Genomic DNA, 21,873 nt, shown 5'->3' on the forward strand with positions numbered 1-21,873 from the left:
AAAAGTGACAAATGGAAAATGAAAGATATTTACAGGCCACAAGATGGTGCTATTTCTACAGGAATCCTTTGACTTTTAAATACTGTTTGCAGCAAATTAAACACTCCCAAAATGGATTCCTTACTTCTTATAGTGTTATATATGGAATCATCCAGCTAGTCTGTTTCCAGGGAAAACAACCATATGTACAATTGCCTTTGCACAGTTCCAGAATGAACATTCTACAGTTCCTGAGAGAATAGCGTTTATGAGCCAATTAAACCAGCCTACAAGAAGCACAAAATTCTTCTGATATCTATGCAATCTGGGCTTAGGCTTTTCTTATCTATGATGGAAGAAGAAATGCCAGTCTTTCAATATAATCAGTTGAGGCCAGGATCCACCTCTCTGTTGAGCTTTTTAAATTTTCATTTTATTTTATAATAATGGATTACTTTAGAAACACAGGTTTATTATGAACCCCTAGAAAAAAAGATGAATCTTATAGGAGGAAAGGTTCCTTTTTTTAGGATATCTAGTCTATAATTAAATGATCAGATGGAAGTGACTAAGCCCTCTGGCTCATCCTTCAGGATTCGGCTCTGAGAGGATTTCCTCTGGATCCTACTATCCCAACTCCTCCTAGGTGCTGTAAAAGTACCATAGTATAATCATTTTTGCATGATTCTACTATTGGACCTTGCCGTCCTAGAGAACGTGGACCACACAATGCAATAGCACAATGATTAAAATCACAGGCCATAAAATTACATACATCAGGTACAGACTTGGTACCTAGTCTGGGCTTCTTTTTTTTTTTTTTAAAGATTTACTTATTTTTGTGTAGAAGAACTGAGGTGTAGGTCAGAGGTGTGTATATGGGGTGTGTGTGTGTGTGTGTGTGTGTGCGTATGTGTGTGTAAGAGGATTCACCAGAGACAGAGTGCGGAGCAGAACAGGAAGATCTACTGAAATACAGTGCTGAGGGGAACAGGGGGCCAGACAGGACAGGTCTGTTGCGCCATGTGGGATAGCTCCATGGCCAGGGATTGAACTCATGTTGCAGTGGTGGGGGATAGCTTGATAGCACTGAGACTTTAACCCTTGCACCACCAGGGAGGCCCAATTTAGTCTTTCTAATCCCGTTTCTGTATCTTTGAAACAAATATATCACATATTGCACAGGGTGGCCATAGGATTAAAAGAAATAAGGCACTTAGCACAGTGTCTGGAAAATACTGAATGTCAAACAAATATTAACCATTATTAGTGAAATGAGTCATCTTAGAATACCAAGAATCTGCCATATGGAAGGCACTGAAAAATATTTGCTAAATAAGTGACAGAACAAAGTAAAGCAACAGAATGGTTTTTAAAATATATGCTTTCATTATTTTATTCAACTATCAAATGCTAAAGGTTTAAATTGCAAACTTATTTTTTTGGAGATAATAATTACTAATTCAACTACAGAATGAGTTAATAAAGATAACTGCAACCAAGTTTATCTATTTCAAAAACGCTAATTCTCGGGGCCTCCTTGGTGTATTATTAAGTGCCACCACTATGAAGCAATCTGCAGCTACTGCAGCACGAGTTCGATCCCCAGTCAGGGAGATAACCCACATGATGCAGCAGACCTCTCCTGTCTCGCCTGCTGCTCCCCTCAGCAGTGTATTTCAGACAGTCTGCCTGTTCTGCTCCCCATTCTGTCTCTGGTGAATCCTCTCACATACCCCCACCTCTGGCCTGTACCCCAGTTCTTGTATGCATAAATGAATCTTTAAAAAAATAAAAACGCTAATTCTCCTTGACATGGTCAATTCTCAAGCAAAACTATTTTACTGAGACCTGTTACTTGAAGATTTCTAGGGCAACAGGGAATGAAGTGTATGGACACAGAAATGGAATTGTGATTGTTCTTTTGAGTGTAAACTTACAAATTAAAGCAATAGTCAGCAGAAGTTCTCCAGAACATTTGATTTTAGATATAACAAATCCATGTAATAATAAATTCATCTAAAGAAAGTTGCACAAACCATTTAGGCCAGTTAGAACTCACCTTATGGACCCTGGAGATAAGCCTTGTCATTCTTTTCAGCATTGTCCCTGCACTCTTAAAAAAACAGTAAAAAATAAGCCACAACTGGAAAAAGATACTTGCACAATAGATTAACATCTATAATACATAAATGCCTACAAATTGGTTTATACATATACACTGAGAAGTCTGTGTAACAATAGCCATAGTGGTAGAGCATGAATTACAGAAAAGCAAAAAGTACAAATGTCTGTTGACAGAAGAGATGCTAAAGATGGCCACCTATTGGAATACCATACAGTAAGTAGTAAAACTTAGTTATAACTATGTGTGACATGGGAACCTCTCAAAAACTAATACTGAGTAAAAACTTATAGATAGCATGAAATAATTTACATAAAATTCAAAAACATGAAACAACTCATTATTTGGAGAACGTTTCCTGCTCCTTTTCTCTTTTCCTTAACTCTGCCTGGTGTATACCGCCTCCACGGCTGTCTGACACCACCCAAACTCACCATCGCCTGTGGCCTAATACAACTGTGCAGACAATTCCCAGCTGGGGCCTGGGAACTTGGGATTTCAGGAGCCCTCCAACCACTCCCAGAACTATTAAGGGTGGTTCCCTGTGCCTCAACTGTATAGAAACCATGTGATCTATGCTTTCCTTCTGGGAGTCTGGAACTTTTTTGTACATGCTAGGTATGTACTACTAATGACTACATGCCCAGCCCCAATAAAAAAACCCTTGGCGCTATGACTGAGTTTCCCTGGTTGGCAGCATTTCATGTGAGCTATCATAACCTGCTGCTGCAGGATCAAATTGTCCTGTGTAATTGCACTGGGGAAGGATTACTGAAGGCATGCACTTGGTCTCTTCCAAACTTTGCCCAAGGTACCTTTTCCCTTTGCTGGTTTTGCTCTGTATTCTTTTGCTGCAATACAGCAGACATATATGTAACTACTTGCTAACTTCTGAGTCTCTGGGGAATCAAATTATTTGTGGGTGGTCCAGGCAACCAATAACACAACCACCTAGCATGTTAACACCATACAGCATCTATCTCCACCTGGTACACAACACCATTCAATGCCCATCTCTGACCAGATAAATTTTCTGAACAACAATTCTTCTCAATTGTTCCCTACTTCAACTCCCTTCTCCATCACTGTCTTCCTCCACCTGTGACCAGCTAACCCCCAAGCCAATTCTAACCTTTCATATCAGCTGTTTTTCAACCGAAGTTTTTCACCCAATCTCAACATCTCTACTTCCAAAATTACATACGACCCCAATATCACTCCAAAGTATCTGGCCCACCCTACCCTGCTTCTTTGCTCTTCCCAATGCTTTTGGAGAGGGTTTGGGTACCAAAAAGAAAAGAATGAGTGACAAAGTACTGACATTACTTCTTTTTACCCTAGACAAATGCCTTCAGTTTCTTAAAGCAACCATCATATACTACAGGCCTTTTCTCTATTAATAGCATGAACACTCTTTAGGTCTGATCTATCAATTTTATTTTTTTAAAGATTTATTTATGCACACAAGATCTAGGGTGTAGATTAGAGGTGTGTGAGGGGTGAGGATTCACCAGAGACACAGTGGGTAACAGAATAGGCAGATCTACTGAAATACACTGCTCAGGGGAGCAGCAGGTGAGACAGGAAAGGTCTGCTGCGCCATATGGGTTATCTCCTTGGCTAGGGATTGAACTCATGGCTCAGTGGCTGGCTATAACTTGACAACAGTGCTGCGTCTTTAATCCCTGTGCCACCAGGGAGGCCCCATTTATTTGTTTTTAAAGATTTATTTTCCACTTATGCATACAAGAAGTGGGGTGTAGGCCAGAGGTGCAGGGGGTGAGCAGAGTCACCAGAGACAGAGTGGGGAGCAGAACTGGTGGAACCACTGAAATATACTCCCAAAGTTCCCTGGCTGGGGATTGAACCCATGCCACCAGGTGATAGCTTGACAGCACTGAGACTTTAACCCCTGAGCCACCAGGGAGGTCCAGCAACCCTTTGAGAGCTCAGAAATAAACTCTGTATCACAGTCAGTTGATTTTTAACACAGGTGCCAATACAATTCAATAGGGAAAAGAACAGTCTTCATTAGTGGTATTCTTTTGCCCACACGTAAAAGAATAAAATTGGACCTCTCAAAATAGGTCATATGGAAGTACTAAAACTGTAATGCTCTTAGAAGAAAACATGATTAAATCTTTGTGACCTCCTGAACAAAATACCTATCATTCATTTCCTAAAAATAAGTGTTTAGAGATATTTGGAGAAATAGAAAAATAAAAATCTTTGTGACCTTGGATTAGGCAAGTTTCTTAAAGATGCCAAAAGATCAAGTGACCAAAAATAAAAATAGATACTTGGACTTCATCACAATTAAAAACTTCTGCTTCAAAGGATACATCAAGAAAGTAAAAGACAACCTACAGAATGGGAGAAAATATTTGCAAATCATGTATCTGATAAAGGACTAATATCCATAATATAAAAAGCACTCTTTACAACTCAACAATAAAAAGACAACCTAACTCAAATGGACAAAGGATTCAAATAGACATTTCCCTAAAGTACATGAAAAGATTCTCAACACCATTAGTCATTAGGAAAATGCAAATAAAAATGCAAGGTGAAACCACTTTCACAAGGATAGCTAAAATCAAAAGAATAGACAGTAACATATGTTGGGAAAGATGTAGAAAAACCAGAGCCTTCATACATTGTTGCTGGGATTGTAAATGGGAGACCCACTTTGGTAAATAGATCAGCAGTTTCTCAAAAGGTAAAATGTAGAGTTACCAAATGACCCAGCAATTCTACTTAGATATCAATAGAAATGAGAACATATGTACTGTAAAAATTTGTGCACGAATGCTCACAGCAACATTACCCAAAAGAGTAAAAATGTGAAAACAATCCACATGTTCATGAATTGATGAATGGATAAACAAAATGTGGTGTAGTCATACAATATTGTATGACTTCAGTAACAACAAAGGAAATTTTGATACGTGATACAACATGGATGAATGCTTAAACAAAGGGAAAGAGGACCTCCCTGGTGGCGCAAGGTGTTAAGACGCAACCTGCGAAGCTGTGAAACTGTCTGCAGCCACTGCAGCATGAGTTCTATCCCCAGCCAGGGAGCTACCCACATGGCACAGCACACCTTTCCTGACTTGCCTGCTGCTCCCTTCAGCAGTGTATTTCAGTAGACCTGCCTGTTCTGTTCCCCACTCTGTCTCTGGTGGGTCCTTTCACCTCCCGTATCTCTGGCCTGTACCCCCGTTCTTGTATGCATAAATAAATAAATAAATTTTTTTTTTAAAAGACTGATGTATGTATTTATACAAGAACCGGGGTAGAGGCCAGATTCGCGGGAGGTGAGAGGATTCACCAGAGACAGAGCAGGGAACAGAACAGGCAGACTGACGAAATACACTGCTGAGGGGAGTAGCGGGAGCGGCGGGAGAGGTCTGTTGTGCCATGTGGGACCCTTTTCGGCTGGCCGGGATCAAACCAGCACTGCAGAGGCTGCGGACAGCTTCACAGTGCTGCACTCAACCACCTGCACCACCAGGGGAGGCCCAATAAATAAATCTTTAAAAAAAAACAAAAACAAAGGGAAAGAAGTCTGTCACAACTGACTAAATGTAGTATAATTCTAATTATATGAATTGTCCACTAAATAGGCCAATTTTTTTTTTTTTTAAAGATTTAGGTTATTTATGCATACAAGAGCTGGAGTATAGGCTAGAGGTAAGGGGGGGGGGCGGGGGCTTGTGTGTGTGAGAGGATTTACTCGAGGCAGTAGGGAGCAGAACAGGCAGATTGACTGAAAAACACTGCTGAGGGGAGCAGCAGGCAAGACAGGAGAGGTCTGCTGTGCCATGTGGGTAGTTCCCTGGCTGGGGATGGATTGAATTCATGCTCTAGTGGGTGTCGATAGCTTGATAGTGCTGAGACTTTAAACCCTGAGCCATCAGGAAGGCACAATAGGCCAATTTTTTGAGACAGGTAATTAGATTAATGGTTTGCTAGGGGCTGGGAAGAATGGAGAGTAACTACCTATAGGCTTTTTTTTTTTGGGTGGGGGGGGGGTGTGATAAAAATATTCTGAAATTAGATGGTGGTAATGGTTACAGAATTCTGAGAATATACTAAAAACCCAATGAATTGCATACTTTAATGATAATGAATTTTAAGGTATGTGAATCTTAATAAAGCTGTTATTAAAAAAAAAATGTTGCTATCAGGCCTCCCTGGTTGTGCAGGAGTTAAAGTCTCAGCGCCATCAAGCTTTGGTCAACCACTGTATCAGCCATTGTGGCATGAGTTTGATCCCTGGCCAGGGAGCTACTCACATGGCGCAGCAGACGTCTCTCCCTCTGCTCCCCTCAGCAGTGTATTTCAGAGGATCTTTCTGTTCTGTTTCCCATTCTGTCCCTGGTGAATTCTCTCACCGCCACCCCCCTCCTTCCTGCACCTCTGGCCTACACCCCAGTTCTTGTATGCATAAATAAATAAATCTTAAAAAAAAAAGTTGCTATCTAGCACTACTAAAACAGCTGCAAATGAAGCTAACACATGCTGATTTACTACCAGATGGCAGACACTGTGCTATATACATTAACATGCTTTATGCTTTTTATCCTTACAGCATCCTTTGAAGACCTGCAATCAGCTGTTCCTGCATATCAAACCACCCCAAAACTCAGTGGCTTAAAACAATACTATTTATTATTGCTCACAAGTCTATAGCTATAGGCTGGTTCATTCCTTTTTTTTTTTTTTGTTCCATATAAGAACTGGGGTGTAGGCCGGAGGTGTGGGGGCTGAGAGGATTCACCAGAGACAGAGCAAAACAGGCAGATTTACTGAAATGCACTGCTAAGGGGAGCAGCAGGCAGGACAGAAGAGGTCTGATGTGCCCTATGTGGGTCATGGCTGGGGAGGGAACTCAGGCTTTGCCAAAGGCAGGCTGTAGTAGTTGCTAATGCTGAGATTTAACCCCTAGGCCACCAGGGATCCCCTGGTTGATTCTTTTGTTTTGGGCCAGAGTGTTCTTTCTATTGGGCTTCAGCATGAACTGAGGTTGGCCTGCAATTCAAAGTTAGCTTCAGTTGCCTTGATTGATTCCGTTCCACATTTTCTCTTATCCTCTAGCAGTGTGGCATGGACTTGTCACAGCAGCAAAAGTCCAAGAGAGGAAATATCTACAATTTCCTCAAACTTGGCTCAGAGAGAGCAGTCTTCTATCACATTCTACTGCAGCTCATTACAGGCCAACCCAAATTCAAAGGGTGGAAGCAGACTTCTCCCTATATGGGAGGAGGTGCAAAATCAGTGATTTTTCTGACATGTGGAATCCATTATACTGGGGAACAATGGGGAAACTTGGAAGTAAACATGGTTATTGTACTTAAGAGCATACATTCCGGAATGACTATAACCCATTTCTTTCTAGGTAGCCTTAATGCTTTATTTGTTGATTTTGACCTCAGCTAAGATTAAGTGTATTATTAAAATTCATTTTATTAATTTTGAATCTTATTTCAGTGGGTTGATGGCTTCTTTTACTAATGAATTTTTAATAAGTTCATTCATAATTTTTTAAATTTTAATTAAGTTCATAATTTTTAACATTAGTTATAAAGTTAACCAAGAGCGAACTAAAGGTTGTTTTAATAAAATTCTAAATCAGAAATTATGAAAGAGTTGTTGTTTCACTGTAGTATCAGCATCAAATGAAACTAATTTCTTTATTTTGTTTGCACAATATTAGAAATCTTGAGTCACATGGACAAGTAGGTGCAAATGGTAACCATCTGTAATTTTTTTAGTGTTTATTACCAAAAATTTAGACAAACAGAAGAACTACAAAACAGTAAAGAGATTTCCTACATCTCTTCTCTAGTTTCCCCTATTGTTATTATATTAGTACAATCATAAAAATTAAGAAATTAACATTAGGGGCCTCCCTGGTGGTGCAAGGGGTTAAAACTCAGCACTATGAAGCTTTAGCAGCCACTGCAGCACAAGTTCCATCCCTGGCCAGGGAGCAACCCACATGGTGCAGATCTTTCCTGCTTCACCCACTGTTCCCCTCAGTAGTGTATTTTAGTCAATCTGCCTACTCTGCTCCCCACTCTGTCTCTGGTGAATTCGCTTACCCTCCTGCACCTCTGGCCTATATCCCAGCTCTTGTATGCATAAATAAAAATAATTCTTTAGGAAAAAAAAGAAATTAACATTGGCACAATACTATTAACTAAACTACTGTCTTTATTTGGAATTCTCCAGTTTTTCTGCTAAAGTCCTCTTTCTCTTATAGAATCCAATCAGAGATCCCTATGGGCTTTTTTTTTGGCGGGGGTGATAAATATTTTTGGAGGAAGATAAAAATGGAGATTTTTTTTTTAAAGATTTGTTTGTTTGTTTGTTTATGCATACAAGCACTGGGTACAGTCAGAAGTGCCAGAGGGTGAGAGAATTCACCAGAGCCAGAGTGGAGAGCAGAGCAGGCAGAAGGACTGAAGTACACTGCTGAGGGGAGCAGCATGCGGAAGGAGAGGTCTGCGAGCCATGTGGGACCCTCCTCCGGAGGCCCGGGAGCAGCTGGGGTTCGAACCGGCACCGCAGAGGCTGCGGGCAGCTTCGCAACCCAGAGCTCAATCGCTGCGCCACCAGGGAGGCCCAAAAATGGAGATATTTTTGTTTTTCTTAGTCTATCACCAACACTACATACCCTTTAAAATTTTTGTGAAAACAACAAATTTGAAAAACATGTTCAGTGATTGCATTCAAGTAATTGCATCCCATATAATTTTACCTGAGAAATTCTGTAGCAAAGCCTCAATCAGTGGTTCCTAATACTGGCTGCATGTGGGAATAATTTTATAACTTTTTAATACCTGCACTGTATCTCCAACCAATTATATCAAACTATCTATTTAGATTGAGACACTTTTTTAAAGTTCCCTCCCTGGTGGCGCAGGGGTAAAAGTCTCAAGCGCTATCAAGCTATTCCCAGCCACTGGCCAGGGAGTGGACCTCTCCTGTCTTACCCGGACCTCCCTTGATTCACCCACAGCTCCTCTCAGCAGTGTATTTCAGTAGATCAGCCTGTTCTACTCCCCGCTCTGTCTCTGGTGAATCCTCTCAACCCCAGCACCTCTGGCCTACACCCCAGTTCTATTTTTTTTTTTTTTAAAGATTTCTTTATTTATACAAGAACTGGCGTATAGGCCAGAGGCGCCGGGGGTGAGAGGATTCACCAGAGACAGAGCAGGGAGCAGAACAGACAGATGACCGAAAACACTGCCAAGGGGAGCAGCAGGTGAGACAGGAGAGATCTGCTGCACCATGTGGGTTGCTCTGCAGCTGGCGGGGATGGAACCGCACTGCAGTGGCTGTGGACAGCTTCACAGCACTACGCTCAACCACCTGTGTCACCAGGGAGGCCCCAATAAAAGATAAATCTTAAAAAAAAAATAAAGTTCCCCATTTAACTACCATGTAGTCTTTGGATATGGTAAATCAACCAATTAAATATTTCTCCAAAAAATAGTGATTGAGACTGTCAAATGCCTTATTCTACGACACACACACACAAGGATATTTAAGTCTGTCATGAATTTTTCTCTACTGAAACTTTTTTTCTGATAATCAGTAATTCTAATCAATAATTATTTTTCCAAATCTGTGCTTATCAATGGGGATAATTCACACCGTTCCCCCAGCCCCAATAATGTCTAGAGGCATTTTTTTGTGTTGTCACAACTTGAGAGAGTGGTACTACTGGCATCTAGTGAGTAGAAGTCACAGATTCTACGAAATATCTTGCAATGCTTAGGGGAGGATCCCATATCAAATTATCCAGACCCAAATGTTAATAGCACTGAGGTTGAAAAAGACTGTTATAAATCCCAAGTCTTATTGGAAACATTTGGTTCAATGCAGAGCATTGGGGAAATAATGAAAATCTAGGCAGCTTTGTTGAGTGCCTATCACTTTGCTTAAAGAAAAGTTTCAGTTAAACCACACCCTCATTTAAATTAAAGCACAAAACCACAATCCAAAGCAGAGTACTCTGGAGGGTAGTCATGTCTTCCCTTTCTGTATTAATTTCTTATTCATGCTTTAACAAAACACCACAAATTTAGTGGTATAAAACAACACGAACTTGTCATCTTCGAGTTCTGTGTTTTAGTAGTCCAAAATCCAAGTGTCTGCAGAGTTGTGTTCTCTCTGGAGGCTCTAGTAGAAAATCTGTTTTCTCAGCTTTTCCAGTTTTTAAAAGCTGCTCTTTACTCTTCAAAGTCTGCAACAGCTGGTCAAATCTCTGTCACATTGCATCAGTCTGACACTGGTTGTTTGATCTCTCCCTTCCATCTTTTCAACTCTTGTAATTACAGTGGGCCTACCAGAAAATCCAGGATAATCTCCCTATTTTAAGGTTAGCTGATTAGCAGCCTTAATTCCACCTGCATCCTACAAGGTTCCAGGGGTAAGACACAGACATTTTTGAAGGAACCATTATTTTGTCTTCCATACCTTCTCTGGTTCAAATAAATCAGGGCTCATTAATTCAACGTGGTCATTTTATTGAGCACTTAAAACACATTCTGCTGGTATGAAATTCCACAAATGTTAATTCTCTTTTCCTTCTTACATGTTAAGAATCTAACATTCGGGGCCTTCCTGGTGGTGCAAGGGGTTAAATCTCAGTACTATTAAGCTATCTGAAGATCCCCAGCCAGGGAGCTACCCACATGGTGCAGGAGACCTCTCCTGTCTTGCCTGCTGCTCCCCTCAGCAGTGTATTTCAGTCAGTCTGTCTGTTTTGCTCCCTACTCTGTTTCTGGTGAATCCTCTCATCTCCCCCACCTCTGGCCTACACCCCAGTTCTTGTATGTATAAATAAATCTTTTTAAAAAAAGAGAGTCTAACATTCATTTCAGTATTTCCAAGACTTGCATAAAAGACTATAAAAGAATATAATGTTAGACATTGCCCCTGCCCTCAAAGAAAGTTGTCCTAGGGTAAAACGGTTACATACATGACACAATTAAATATCAATGTCAAACTAAATCCTCTGCACGAAAGAGTTGAGACTTAGGACGTGGTTAGGAAAAGCAAATATACAGTGAATAACTAATGTTTCTTGCCTCTTTAAAAATAACCAAAAACAAGCAAACAAAAGCTGATCCATACATTGAAACATATTAAAAGGGAAATTTAGAAGTGTCTATTAAAGCTTGACTTAGAAAACAATTATTTCTACCATTTTTCAGAGTATCCTCAGATCCTTAAAAGTTAATAACTGAAGAGGATGCCTCCCCTAATTTAATCTGCTGCATACCCTTTGGGTGAAACCCCAAACTGCCAGATTAGATACATTTGGGATTATCCATGGATTTTATTAGTTCAGAGTTTTGAATTCAATCATGAAGAGAAAGTAAATGCTACTGTTTTAAGAAACAAGTATCAGCAGCCACAGAAGAAATCTGATAGGCCTTCTTTTGCATTGTTTTGTTAACAATTTGGAAGACTAGGACACAAACTACCAATTACACCCACAAACCTTATCACATCCACAATACTGTGAAGGATAATACTCTCCACTTTCTCTGTGCCTACGAGCTACTTCCACTTTATACATATTATCTCATTATTTTACACACCCATCCTGAAGGCAGATTTGGAGTCAACTAATTTTCCGGTGCACTTCTTCTTGGTAAGGTCACACAGGACATGGGCGATCGAGTCCAGGAATGAACTAGAAATATGTATTACCCCCTAACCCTAGCCTGCTTAAATGAGGATGAAGATGTATTGGCCTTCCACGAGGAATGCGTCAAAGTGCACATGTACCACATCATGGCATATAAACGTGAAATTTGAGAAATCTAAGCTGGGTTTAAAAAAAAAAAAAACCAACGGCCGACCAGCGCGGGGTCCTTGCCGGGTCGCGGGTTCGCACACACAGCCAGGTGGGAAGCTCCCTAGGGTCGCCGGCTTCGCCGGCCTCACTCCCTACCTCCCGGAGGTTCGGGGTCCCGCTCCTTTTCTTCACCGGTGCAGCCCCCGTTCCCTCCTCCGCCGACAGTCTCTAGCCAGGCTCCGGACGCGGCGCGGCGCAGACACTCCCGAGGGCGGCTTCCACCGCGCCGGCCCCGCAGCCGAGGAGCAAGCTCGGGTCAGACGGCAGGAAGCTCCTCAGCGCGCAGCCGCCGCGGCCTCCAAGCGCCCGCCAGCGGAGGGGCGCCGGGCCCTCCCGCTCCTGCTGCGGGCGGCCCGGAGGCGGCTTGGGGAGGCGAGCCGCGCCACCGCGCCGCCGCGGCCCGGGAGGTAGGTAGCCCCAGATGTCCGTCCGCCGCTCGGGCAGCTCCAGCGGCAGCGGCGAGCTCCGCGGCCTCCGCCTGCCCCGTCCTCCCCGGCTCCCGCGGCCGACGGGAATGGATCCGTCCTGCGGGGGGGATTGTGGGAGGCGCACGCGCGAGGGGCGGAGGGCATGTGGGGGGGGCCCGGAGGAGGCGGCGGCGGCGGCGGCCCTGGCGGCGGTTGGTGGCAGTGGGGGCGGGGAAGGGGGGAGGAAAGACGAGGAGGAGGAGGAGGCGTCTCGGGCTCGCGCCGCTGAAGGTACGCGTGAGGGGCCGCGCCGGAGCCGGCTCGACTGGGGCCGAGGGGAAGTGGGGAGCCGCGCGAGGAGGCGCCCCTGAGCACGAGCGTACGAGCTGGCGGGCGCGCGAGGCGGCCGAAGGCGGCGGTTGGTGGGAGCTGGGCGCCGCGAGCCCAGATACACTCTGGCGCGTGCGGGCGGGCGTGCGCGCTGCGCCGCCCCAGTCGGGCGAAGGGGGAGGACGGAGGGGGGAACGTGAGGAGGGAGGAGTGGGAGGTGGGGGGGGCACGAGGCGCCCTTCGCTCCCTCCCTCCCTCCCGAGGAGCTGCCGCCGCCGCCGCTCTGCCGCCGCCGCCGCTCCCGCCGCCATTTTGGGTTCGCTTTGCGGAGGGGGAGACGATCCCCGTCTCGGTTGCGGGACCCGCCTCCCCTCAGTTTCCCCAGCTTAGCCCCACGCCTTTCCCTTCTCCTCTCGCATTTCCGCCAGTCCGCTCACCGCTGGCTGCCTCCTGACAAGCGTGAGGGATCCGCCGTGGACCAAGGGAGCGGAGGAGCCTGGTGGCGGCCGCCCCCTCTTCCCCACTTCCCTGCACTCTCATCTCTCTCGGCCTCGGCCTCTGACACGGTGAGTAGAACTGCCTGGGGAGGCCTTAGGGCCTAAGTACTCCCTCAGCGGCCCCGTCCTTAGCTTCCTGGGAGCCACTGTCACCTCCCGGACCTGGACCTCCGGGAGCGCGGCGGTAAGGATGGGGGAGGGGCGAGGAGGGAAGGGGAGATCCTGCGCTGGACCGGGAAGTCCCTTCTGGCGGAGGTGAAGGGGTGTCCCTGACAGGCGGGCTCCTCGCTGGGGGAGGGGGCGGGAAAGTGAGCGAGTGGAGGCGGAGTCGACTGTGCCCCTGACAGGTTAGTTTGTGTGTTGTGGGAGCATCCCCGTAGTCCAGCTTGTGTGTGGTGGAGCGACAGGAGTGGCAGGAGGGGTGATTTCCTGAGGGCAGTTTACGTGTCTAAGGAGGTCTGTGGTGCGCCCGACGTGCTCAACAGTATGTGGGAACGACAGGATGATCTCAGTGTTGTAAGTTTAATAAATGTTCCTGGTTAGTTTGTACAGGGAAAGACATGTTTTTGATCTAGAAAGGCAGATGGTCTGTTGGTGTATAGCGGCTGTGTTTGTGTGTGTATGCAAGGACGGAAAAGTGTTCCGAAAGAGTTTGCTTGCTTTTGTGTGCGTGTAATGGAGTCCCACTGAAAAGTTACCTTATTTTAAAATAAAACTTGTGTACCCTGCTGGTTGTTATATGTGTCTTTTAGGGATTGGAAGCGCTCATTTGTTGGGAAACAGCAGTCATGGCAGTAGTTTAGACAATATAGCATATAGGTGTGGAGGCAGGAGAAACTTGTCAGAACCAGCTGTGGTCTTAAGAATAGTTTTTCTGTGTAGAGTGACTCGTATAAATGTGAAGACCCAGAACATCTTAAACAGGACAATTACTGTGAGAGTATACGGAATGGATGGCCATTTTGTTGACTTTCTATTAACGCTTTATGATCGAATAAAGCGTTTTATATTTTTCACAATTCTTTTTCAATTTCTTTGTGATTCTAAGTCTTGAAATTGGTAGGATGGATGCTTTCTCCCATTTTACCAAATAGAAAATTCAGGCATCAAAAGAGAATTTTTCCAAGGTCACATGTTAAATTGGTGACAAAGGGGTCTGTAACTCAAATATAGTTATTATCTGTCCACACCATACCATGGTACCTCAGTGCGTCTTTGTCAGACAAAACTGAGTTTATTGAAAAGATGGGAGTAGTTGGATTGTAATTGGTAGAGATTTTTGTCAAACAGGTATATGTGCAGAGGAGGTTGTCCTTGCCAGATTAGCCAGTCTGAAGTGGGTATCCACGACTACATTATCTTTCTTAATGGAGGAAACAGAGCATTTCTAACACTTCAGTTTGTTTGAGGGGCGCATGTCTATCATAACTTGTATTGGAGCTGCTGTGTAGGGCTTAACGGCTTAATTTTCAATATACACGAAAAAGGATCTTTCATTCCTCTGACAAATATTTATGGAATTACTATTCAGTAACTGGTCCCACATTGGGGTGAGAATAATCAAGGTGACCCTGTCGAGACACCTTGGGTTCCTATGAGGGTACTTGTTTTGACAGTAGTGTATCAAGTAGAGGGAAAAAGGCAAGTCAATGTGGAATTGAAACTAGAAAATCTTCCTAAAAAGTCTGTTCCCTTTGGATGGAATTTATGTTCTCTACACATTCTAATATGACAGGATACAAGTGTATTTAAGTATCAAATAGGGTGGCCAGTTTGTGTTAGAGTGTGCCACCTTTTGCATTTCTTTTGGCATTTATGAGTTAACTGTTTTTGGCATCTGGAAATAGCTGATATATGTGCCTGTGGATATTAGAACTTTTTGGCTGGACTGAAGGAATTCTTCGAAAGTCTAAATTTGTAGTAAGGATTCCTTCTGTGAGTTTAAGGAGAGACTACTTGAACTAAGCCAACTTAACTGTGTTTCTCTGGAAAAGAGAATGTTTTTGATATGGTGGATTAGTGGTACTTAGGTGTTTTGGGGTCACTTATCCTTCTGAGAGTAATGAAAGACCCTCACTGTAGAAAATGAGCATAAGCACAGTCACACAAATTATGCATACAATTTCAGGAACTTAAATTGCAGTGAGGTAGAGCCAATTTATATTCAGGTCTCATTTGAAAGCCTTTTTCTGTTAATCATTTTGTTTTGGTGTGGAAATGTTGCTATGAGTTTAAGATGCGTCTCTGACAGTATTTAAGCATGCTGACATTAAGGAGCACTTTAAGATCCATGTTTTTTATTTTTTGCAGATTATTTCATCAGTGTCAGTACAATGAATTTGGGTGAGGTGATAAGAGAATGATATAGCACAGATATGTGTAACTTTATTCTTTATCATTATCTTTTTGTTCTCAAACTCATCTCTTTTCAGTTTTGCACTGGAACTGAGATGTTTTGAAGATCGTTTCCTGGAGTTTATCTTAGTTACAACAAACATTATTGAGTTAATCCTAGGAAGGGAATGCGAAAATGAAAATATATGGCCTTTGTCCTTAAAAGAAAATCTAATCCAATTAAAGCAATGAGTTGTATGATGGTGGGGTAATTCAAAAAGAGGAGGAACAAAACAGGATATTCTTAGAAGTTAAGTTTTTATGAATTGTTTGCAGAGACTTTTTGCCACTACTTAGTCTAGGACTAAGTAAGTGTAACTCTTTTTTACATGCAACTTTGTAACTCAGACTTTTGTGTTGCTTTCATGTCATGTTTTTAGATGAAAGAGCTATGGGTTTGAAAGGAGGCAAACATTGGTTACATTCTTATCTTGTTTGGATACATTTCTACAATAAAAAGTTCTCTCTCTCTTTTTTTTTTTTTTGTGGGACCCTCACTGGCAGCTGGGGAATGAACCAGCACTGCAGAGGCTGCAGGCAGCCTTGCAGCCCAGTGCTCAACCGCTGCACCACCAGGGGAGGCCTATATAATAAAAAGTTCTTAAGGTCCTTTTGGGATATATGTGCATCTGGAAAATACTTCTGGGGTACAATCCAGTAACTATTTGACAAACTCCTTATGAATCTAGTACTGAAAATTAAAAATAATTACTGCCTTTTAAAAAGAACATGAAACTCAGAAAGATGTTTTAATAGGACAGATGACAGGATTCAGTATGATAATGGAAAGATCTTAAGGAAAATGATTTGCTGTTGTCATGGCTTCAGTGTGATTGTCATGTAAATTTGGGAAGAGTGGTATATTCGGTATTTTTTTTTTTATATTGGGTAGTAAGTTTCTTTCCTTCATAACATGTCATATATGTATATACCTTGTGTGTGTAGTTGTATATAGTGTGTAGTTGTATGTGTGAAATACTTCACAATTTAAAAAAATTTTTGTAATAATTACAAAAAGTTTAGGGTCTTTGAGGATCAAGAATAGGAAGTGATTTTCATGTTCTGTTATTGGCTTGTATTCTAAAATATGGAAAATAACTTACTTGTATCTGGCTAGGCATTGTCTTTTTTTTTGTTTTTAAAGATTTATGTATGCATGTAAGAACTGGGGTACAGACCATAGGTGTGGGCTGTGAGAGGACGTACCAGAGACAGAGTGGGGAGCAGAACAGGCAGATTGGCTGAAATAAACTGCTGAGGGGAGCAGTGGGTGAGTCAGGAGAGGTCTGCTGTGCCATTTGGGTCACCTCCCTGGCCTGGGATCGAACTCGTGCTGCAGTGTCTGAGGATAGCTTCATAGTGTTGCGTCTTAACCCCTTTTGCCACCAGGGAGGCCCCTAGGCATTGTCTTTACAGTATTAGCAGTACCACTTGAGGTTTTAAGTCTTCTCTTTCCTGCCTTATGAATAAAGAATTGCTACATTGAATCCTGCCTAAAATGAACTGCTGGTACACAGTGGAGAAGTTTTACTATGTGTGTAGGTGCTAGGTCTTCAGCTAAGTAATGTCATTCTTCTATTTGAGTTAGTGTGTTGTTCTGAATCTCTTAAAGGTAGCATACAACCTTGCTGAAATGTCCTGAAAGAGCTGATTGGTGGTAGCTTCTCCAAAAACATGAGATATCTCCAAAAACATGAAAACGTAGTTGTCATTGAGAAAAAAGTGAAACTAACTTTTGTTTTTGAGCCAAAGTGGTATCTTTTAAAAAAATAATTTTTATTTAAATTGTAATGCTTTTTGTTTATATTATTTTTATGGAGAGGTTAGATTTTCATACTTAAGATTTGTCATCTTAGTTAATAGCTTTCTATCTTACATTTCATGTTCTAGAAATCACTTTTTTAGTGACTCATTAGGGATATTAATGGCCATATGATGTTGACAATATAATTAATAAATTATGACTTTAAGTGATGCCAGAAACTTAACTGATAACCTTATTGCTACTTCAGAGTTGTATTTACTACATTAAACATCTAACTTTTTCATGTTTGAAAAATCCATACAATTTTAACATTGCTTGTTTTTGCTATTCATAGTTTTTATTTTTTTTAAATGCTCATTTTGTAGAACTGGGGAGTAGGCAAAAGGTGTAGGGGGTGAGAGGATTCACCACAGAATGGGAAGCAGAGCAGACAGGTCAACTGAAATAGACTCCTAAGCAGCGGTGTATTTCACCGGATTACTTCACCTGGCCGGCAGCGGGCGAGACAGGAGAGGTCTGCTGTGCCATATGTGGGTTAGCTACCTGGTGGGGGTTTGAACTCCGGCCTTAATGGTAGTAGTGCTGAAACTTAACCTGAAGACCCTTCATAGTTCTTAGTCATTTACTCTCAGACATGCAAGTTGATGCCAGGATCGTATACTTTTTTCTATTTGATTTTGTCCAGCTTTTAAATTTGGAAATTGCAAACATGAGAAGAATAGTATAATGAGGTCCTTATGTACTCAACATCCAGCCTCAACAATTTTCAACATCTATTTATCACACTTTAATCATCTATGGGCCTCTCCCCATCCTCCCCCCTTTACTATAATGTTGAAGCAAATCTCCCAGACATTTTATTATTTCATCCATAAATACTTCTATTTATATGTTGTTTGTACTCTTAAATAGGGACTCATTTCTCCATAGTTAGGTTTATATAACTTTTTTTTTCTTTTTTTAAAAGGATTTATTTATTTATACAAGAACTGGGGTACAGGCCAGATGCACGAGAGGGTGAGAGGACTCACCAGGACAGAGCGGGGAACAGAACTGGCAGATGGACCGAAACACACTGCTGAGGGGAGCAGCGGGCGAGATAGGAGAGGTCTGCCTCGCCATGTGGGACCCTCGCTGGCCCGCTGGGATCAAACCGGTGCTGTAGAGGCTGCAGACTGCTTCACAGTGCTGTGCTCAACCGCCTGCGCCACCAGGGGAGGCCCTATATAACTTCTTAAGGTTGACAGTAGTTGAAACTAAACTTACACTACTTCTGATCCTTATTGCCTATCAATAGGGATTCCGATTCCCTCTGCAAAATGAGAAGAAATGATAGGAACAGGTTAAATTAACATCACTGTTTTTAGATGTTTGCATTGAAATGCCGTTTCTGTTTGCCAGAAAAGCTTATCAACTTTTTTGAAATCTACAAGTTATGAGTCTCATAGTTTTTTTTGTTTTTTGTTTTAGTTATAGTGACAGGATACTAAAAACATTTTCTAGTTCCTCTTGATTTTCTGAGTGGATCCAATCACCACAGAGATGATACTGGTGATAATGAATAGGAGCTGAAGTTCTAAAGTCACCTTAGAGTTGAAAGAGAATGAAGTGCACATTGGTTTGCATTTTGAAATTCTCACTGTGGGCATTGGAAAATTCAGTATATTGCTTAAATTTTTAAATATGAACTGTGTTATAGAGCATGGCTGTTGATATTGCAGAAAAAGAAAGCAAATATTCCTATTTTTTATTAAGTTGAATTGAATTTTTATTGGGTTATTAAGATGAATCAATAGAAAGATATGAGTGGTTGCTAGTAAAATAGCATTTAGATATGCATCCTTCCTTTCCACAAAAAGCTGACAGTTATAGATTAATGAATGTGAATTCCATCATTAGTGAAAGTCTGGTAAACTTATCTTTTGTTTTATCTTTTTTTTTCTTTTAAAGATTTATTTATTTATACATACAAGAGCTGGGGTACAGGCCAGAGATGCGGGGGGCGAGAGGACCCACCAGAGACAGAGCGGGGATAAGAACAGGCAGACTGACTGAAATACACTGCAGAGGGGAGCAGCGGGCGAGTCAGGAGATGTCTGCTGTGCCATGTGGGTTGCTCCCTGGCCGGCCAGGGATCAAATTCGTGCTGCCGAGGCTGTGGACTGCTTCGTAAGTGTGGTGCTTAACCCCTTGTGCCACCAGGGAGGCCCTATCTTTTTTATTAAAGATTGTTTATGCTTACAAGAGCTGGGGTGCAGGTCAGAGGTGTGGGGACTGAGAGGATTCACCAGAGACATATTGGGGAGCAGAACAGGCAGATGTACTGAAATACACTGCTGAGGAGAGCAGTGGGCTAGAGAGGAGAGGTCTGCTGTGCCTTGTGGTCACCTCGCTGGCCTGGGATGGAACTCGTGCTGCAGTGGCTTCGGATAGCTTCATAGTGCTGCATCGTAACCCCTTGCGCCACCAGGGAGGCCCTCTTTTGTTATGTCTTATGTTGTAGCCCCATGAATCTTTGGCTAAATCTTATTGTTTGACATTTTGTTTTGCCTTTTCCATACTTGATACCAAATCAGTTTTATTTGCGCTATAAGAAGTGCATAGATTATAAAGTAGCTATATCAGGGCTTCCTAGTGTAAATGATATCATTTGGAATGTGACGGAGGCACACCTTTTAATAAGTTTTCTTAAATTCACTGGTAATAATGAAAACTCCAGGGTTTAAATATTTACTAACATAACAAGACTAACATAGGGCTGAATGTGGAGACTTTAAAAAAGATTATCTTTGAAAGGAGAAACTATTAATTTTGACATTTGAGAAAATGGGGGAGTGACTCAGTCATACATAATAGTTAAAGTGAACTGATTATTATATATAATATGAATATCAGTGTCTTCAAAGATCATTGGAAGATATAAATCCCAAGTAAATTGAGATTCTGTCAAGCTAAATGATAACACAGGTTGGCAAGTTAGAGTTTAGATGCAGAAGCATATCAGTAAAGAAAAGAACAGTCATCTTGAAACCGCAATGAATTAGAGATTTTTTTTTAAAAGATTTATTTATTTTTATGCAAGAACTGGGGTACAGTCCAGAAGTGCAGGAGGGTGAGAGGATTCACCAGAAGCAGAGCAGGGAACAGAACAGGTAGCCTGAGTGAAATACACTGCTGAGGGGAGCAGTGGGCGAGACAGGAGAGGTCTGCTGTGCCATGAGGGAATCTCCCTGGCCGGCCTGGAATTGAACCCGCACTGCAGAGGCTGCGGACAGCTTCACAGCGCTGCCCTTGACCTGCTGCGCCACCAGGGAGGCCCTGAATTAGAAATTTAACTGTGTGTGTGTTTAAAGAGGAAAAACCTTCATATGTAGACCATAAGATCAGGGTTTAATACAGGTTAGCAAGTATTTCTTTGTTTATTCTTCCAGCCAAATAAAATTACTACAATGCTTACTCTAGTCCCTTTTCTGTGGTTAGGTGTTGGGGAAAGAAGACTTTTTTTTTCTCTCTCAGAGTTGTACATCTAGTTTGAGGAACATCTTGTTAACAAACATGTTACATTTCATTGTCTGAAATTAAGAACCACAGTGCTTATTTCTACTTGAGTATGCTGATAAAATGGCTAGACTTAGCTTTCTAGATATCCATTGTGAATAACCACATAGGGTAATACAACTAAATACATGTTTATGAGTGAGGTGTCAAAAGACATGAAACTCCTTACCCATTAATGTGGTAACCATTTTGGCTTTGAAAACTTAACAGAGTAGGGCCTCCCCTGGTGGCGCATGCAGTTGAGTGCCTGTGCTGTAAAGCTGTCCGCAGCCTCTGCAGCGCTGCGAGGGTCCCACATGGTGCGGCAGACCTCTCCTGTCGCGCCCGCTGCTCCCCTCAGCAGTGTTTCGTCAGTCTGCCTGTTCTGTTCCCCGCTCTGTCTCTGGTGAATCCGCTTACCCTCTCACGCATCTGGCCTGTACCCCAGTTCTTGTATAAAATAAATAAATAAATCTTTAAAAAGAAAAGTTACAGAGTAAAATGAGATCAAGATGCTTCCTAATTTTTTATTTAGTTTACTGGGCAGTGTTAAACCTTCCTTTGAAGAAGATGGTATTTTTATCTGTATACTTAATAAATATAAAAATCCTAGAATACATGTAAATACTAAAGTTTTCTTATTGTGTACTTTGGGACATATTTTCTAGGTGTGGGCAAGAATCTATGGAATGGAAATAGGACATGATAAAGTTAGTGACAGCATACAAGTTATTAATTGTTGATTCAAAAACCTGTCAGATCTGGGCCTCCCTGGTGGCGCAAGGGGTTAAGAAGCAAACTGTGAAGCTATCTGCAACCACTGCAGCATGAGTTCGATCTCCCACCAGGGAGCTTACCCACATGGCACAGCAGTCCTCTCCTGTCTCGCCCGCTGCTCCTCTCAGCAGTGTATTTCAGTCAGTCTGCCTTTCTGCTCCCCACTCTGTCTCTGGTGA

General features: G+C 42.4%; 1 protein-coding gene across 2 annotated transcripts in view; it reads right to left on the reverse strand.

The window, feature by feature from the left end:
• Positions 1–13,568, reverse strand: part of DAP3 (death associated protein 3) — a gene marked incomplete at its 3' end in the record, with an annotated part of 32,342 nt that extends 18,774 nt beyond the window's left edge. Inside the window, exons 1-2 of one of the 2 annotated variants that reach the window (XM_084243205.1) lie at positions 13,455–13,568; positions 2,042–2,093 (exon numbers count right to left, since the gene is read on the reverse strand). In XM_084243205.1, coding sequence (XP_084099331.1) covers positions 2,042–2,083 — 42 coding nt within the window. In that variant the 5' untranslated portion in view covers positions 2,084–2,093; positions 13,455–13,568. Of the gene's footprint in view, positions 1–2,041; positions 2,094–13,248; positions 13,318–13,454 lie in introns of those variants that run through there. The other variant, XM_084243206.1, reaches the window with a different exon arrangement.
• Positions 13,569–21,873: the final 8,305 nt, after the last annotated feature.

The sequence above is a fragment of the Talpa europaea genome, assembly GCF_964194135.1.
Source record: "Talpa europaea genome assembly, chromosome: 9".
Lineage (NCBI taxonomy): Eukaryota > Metazoa > Chordata > Mammalia > Eulipotyphla > Talpidae > Talpa > Talpa europaea.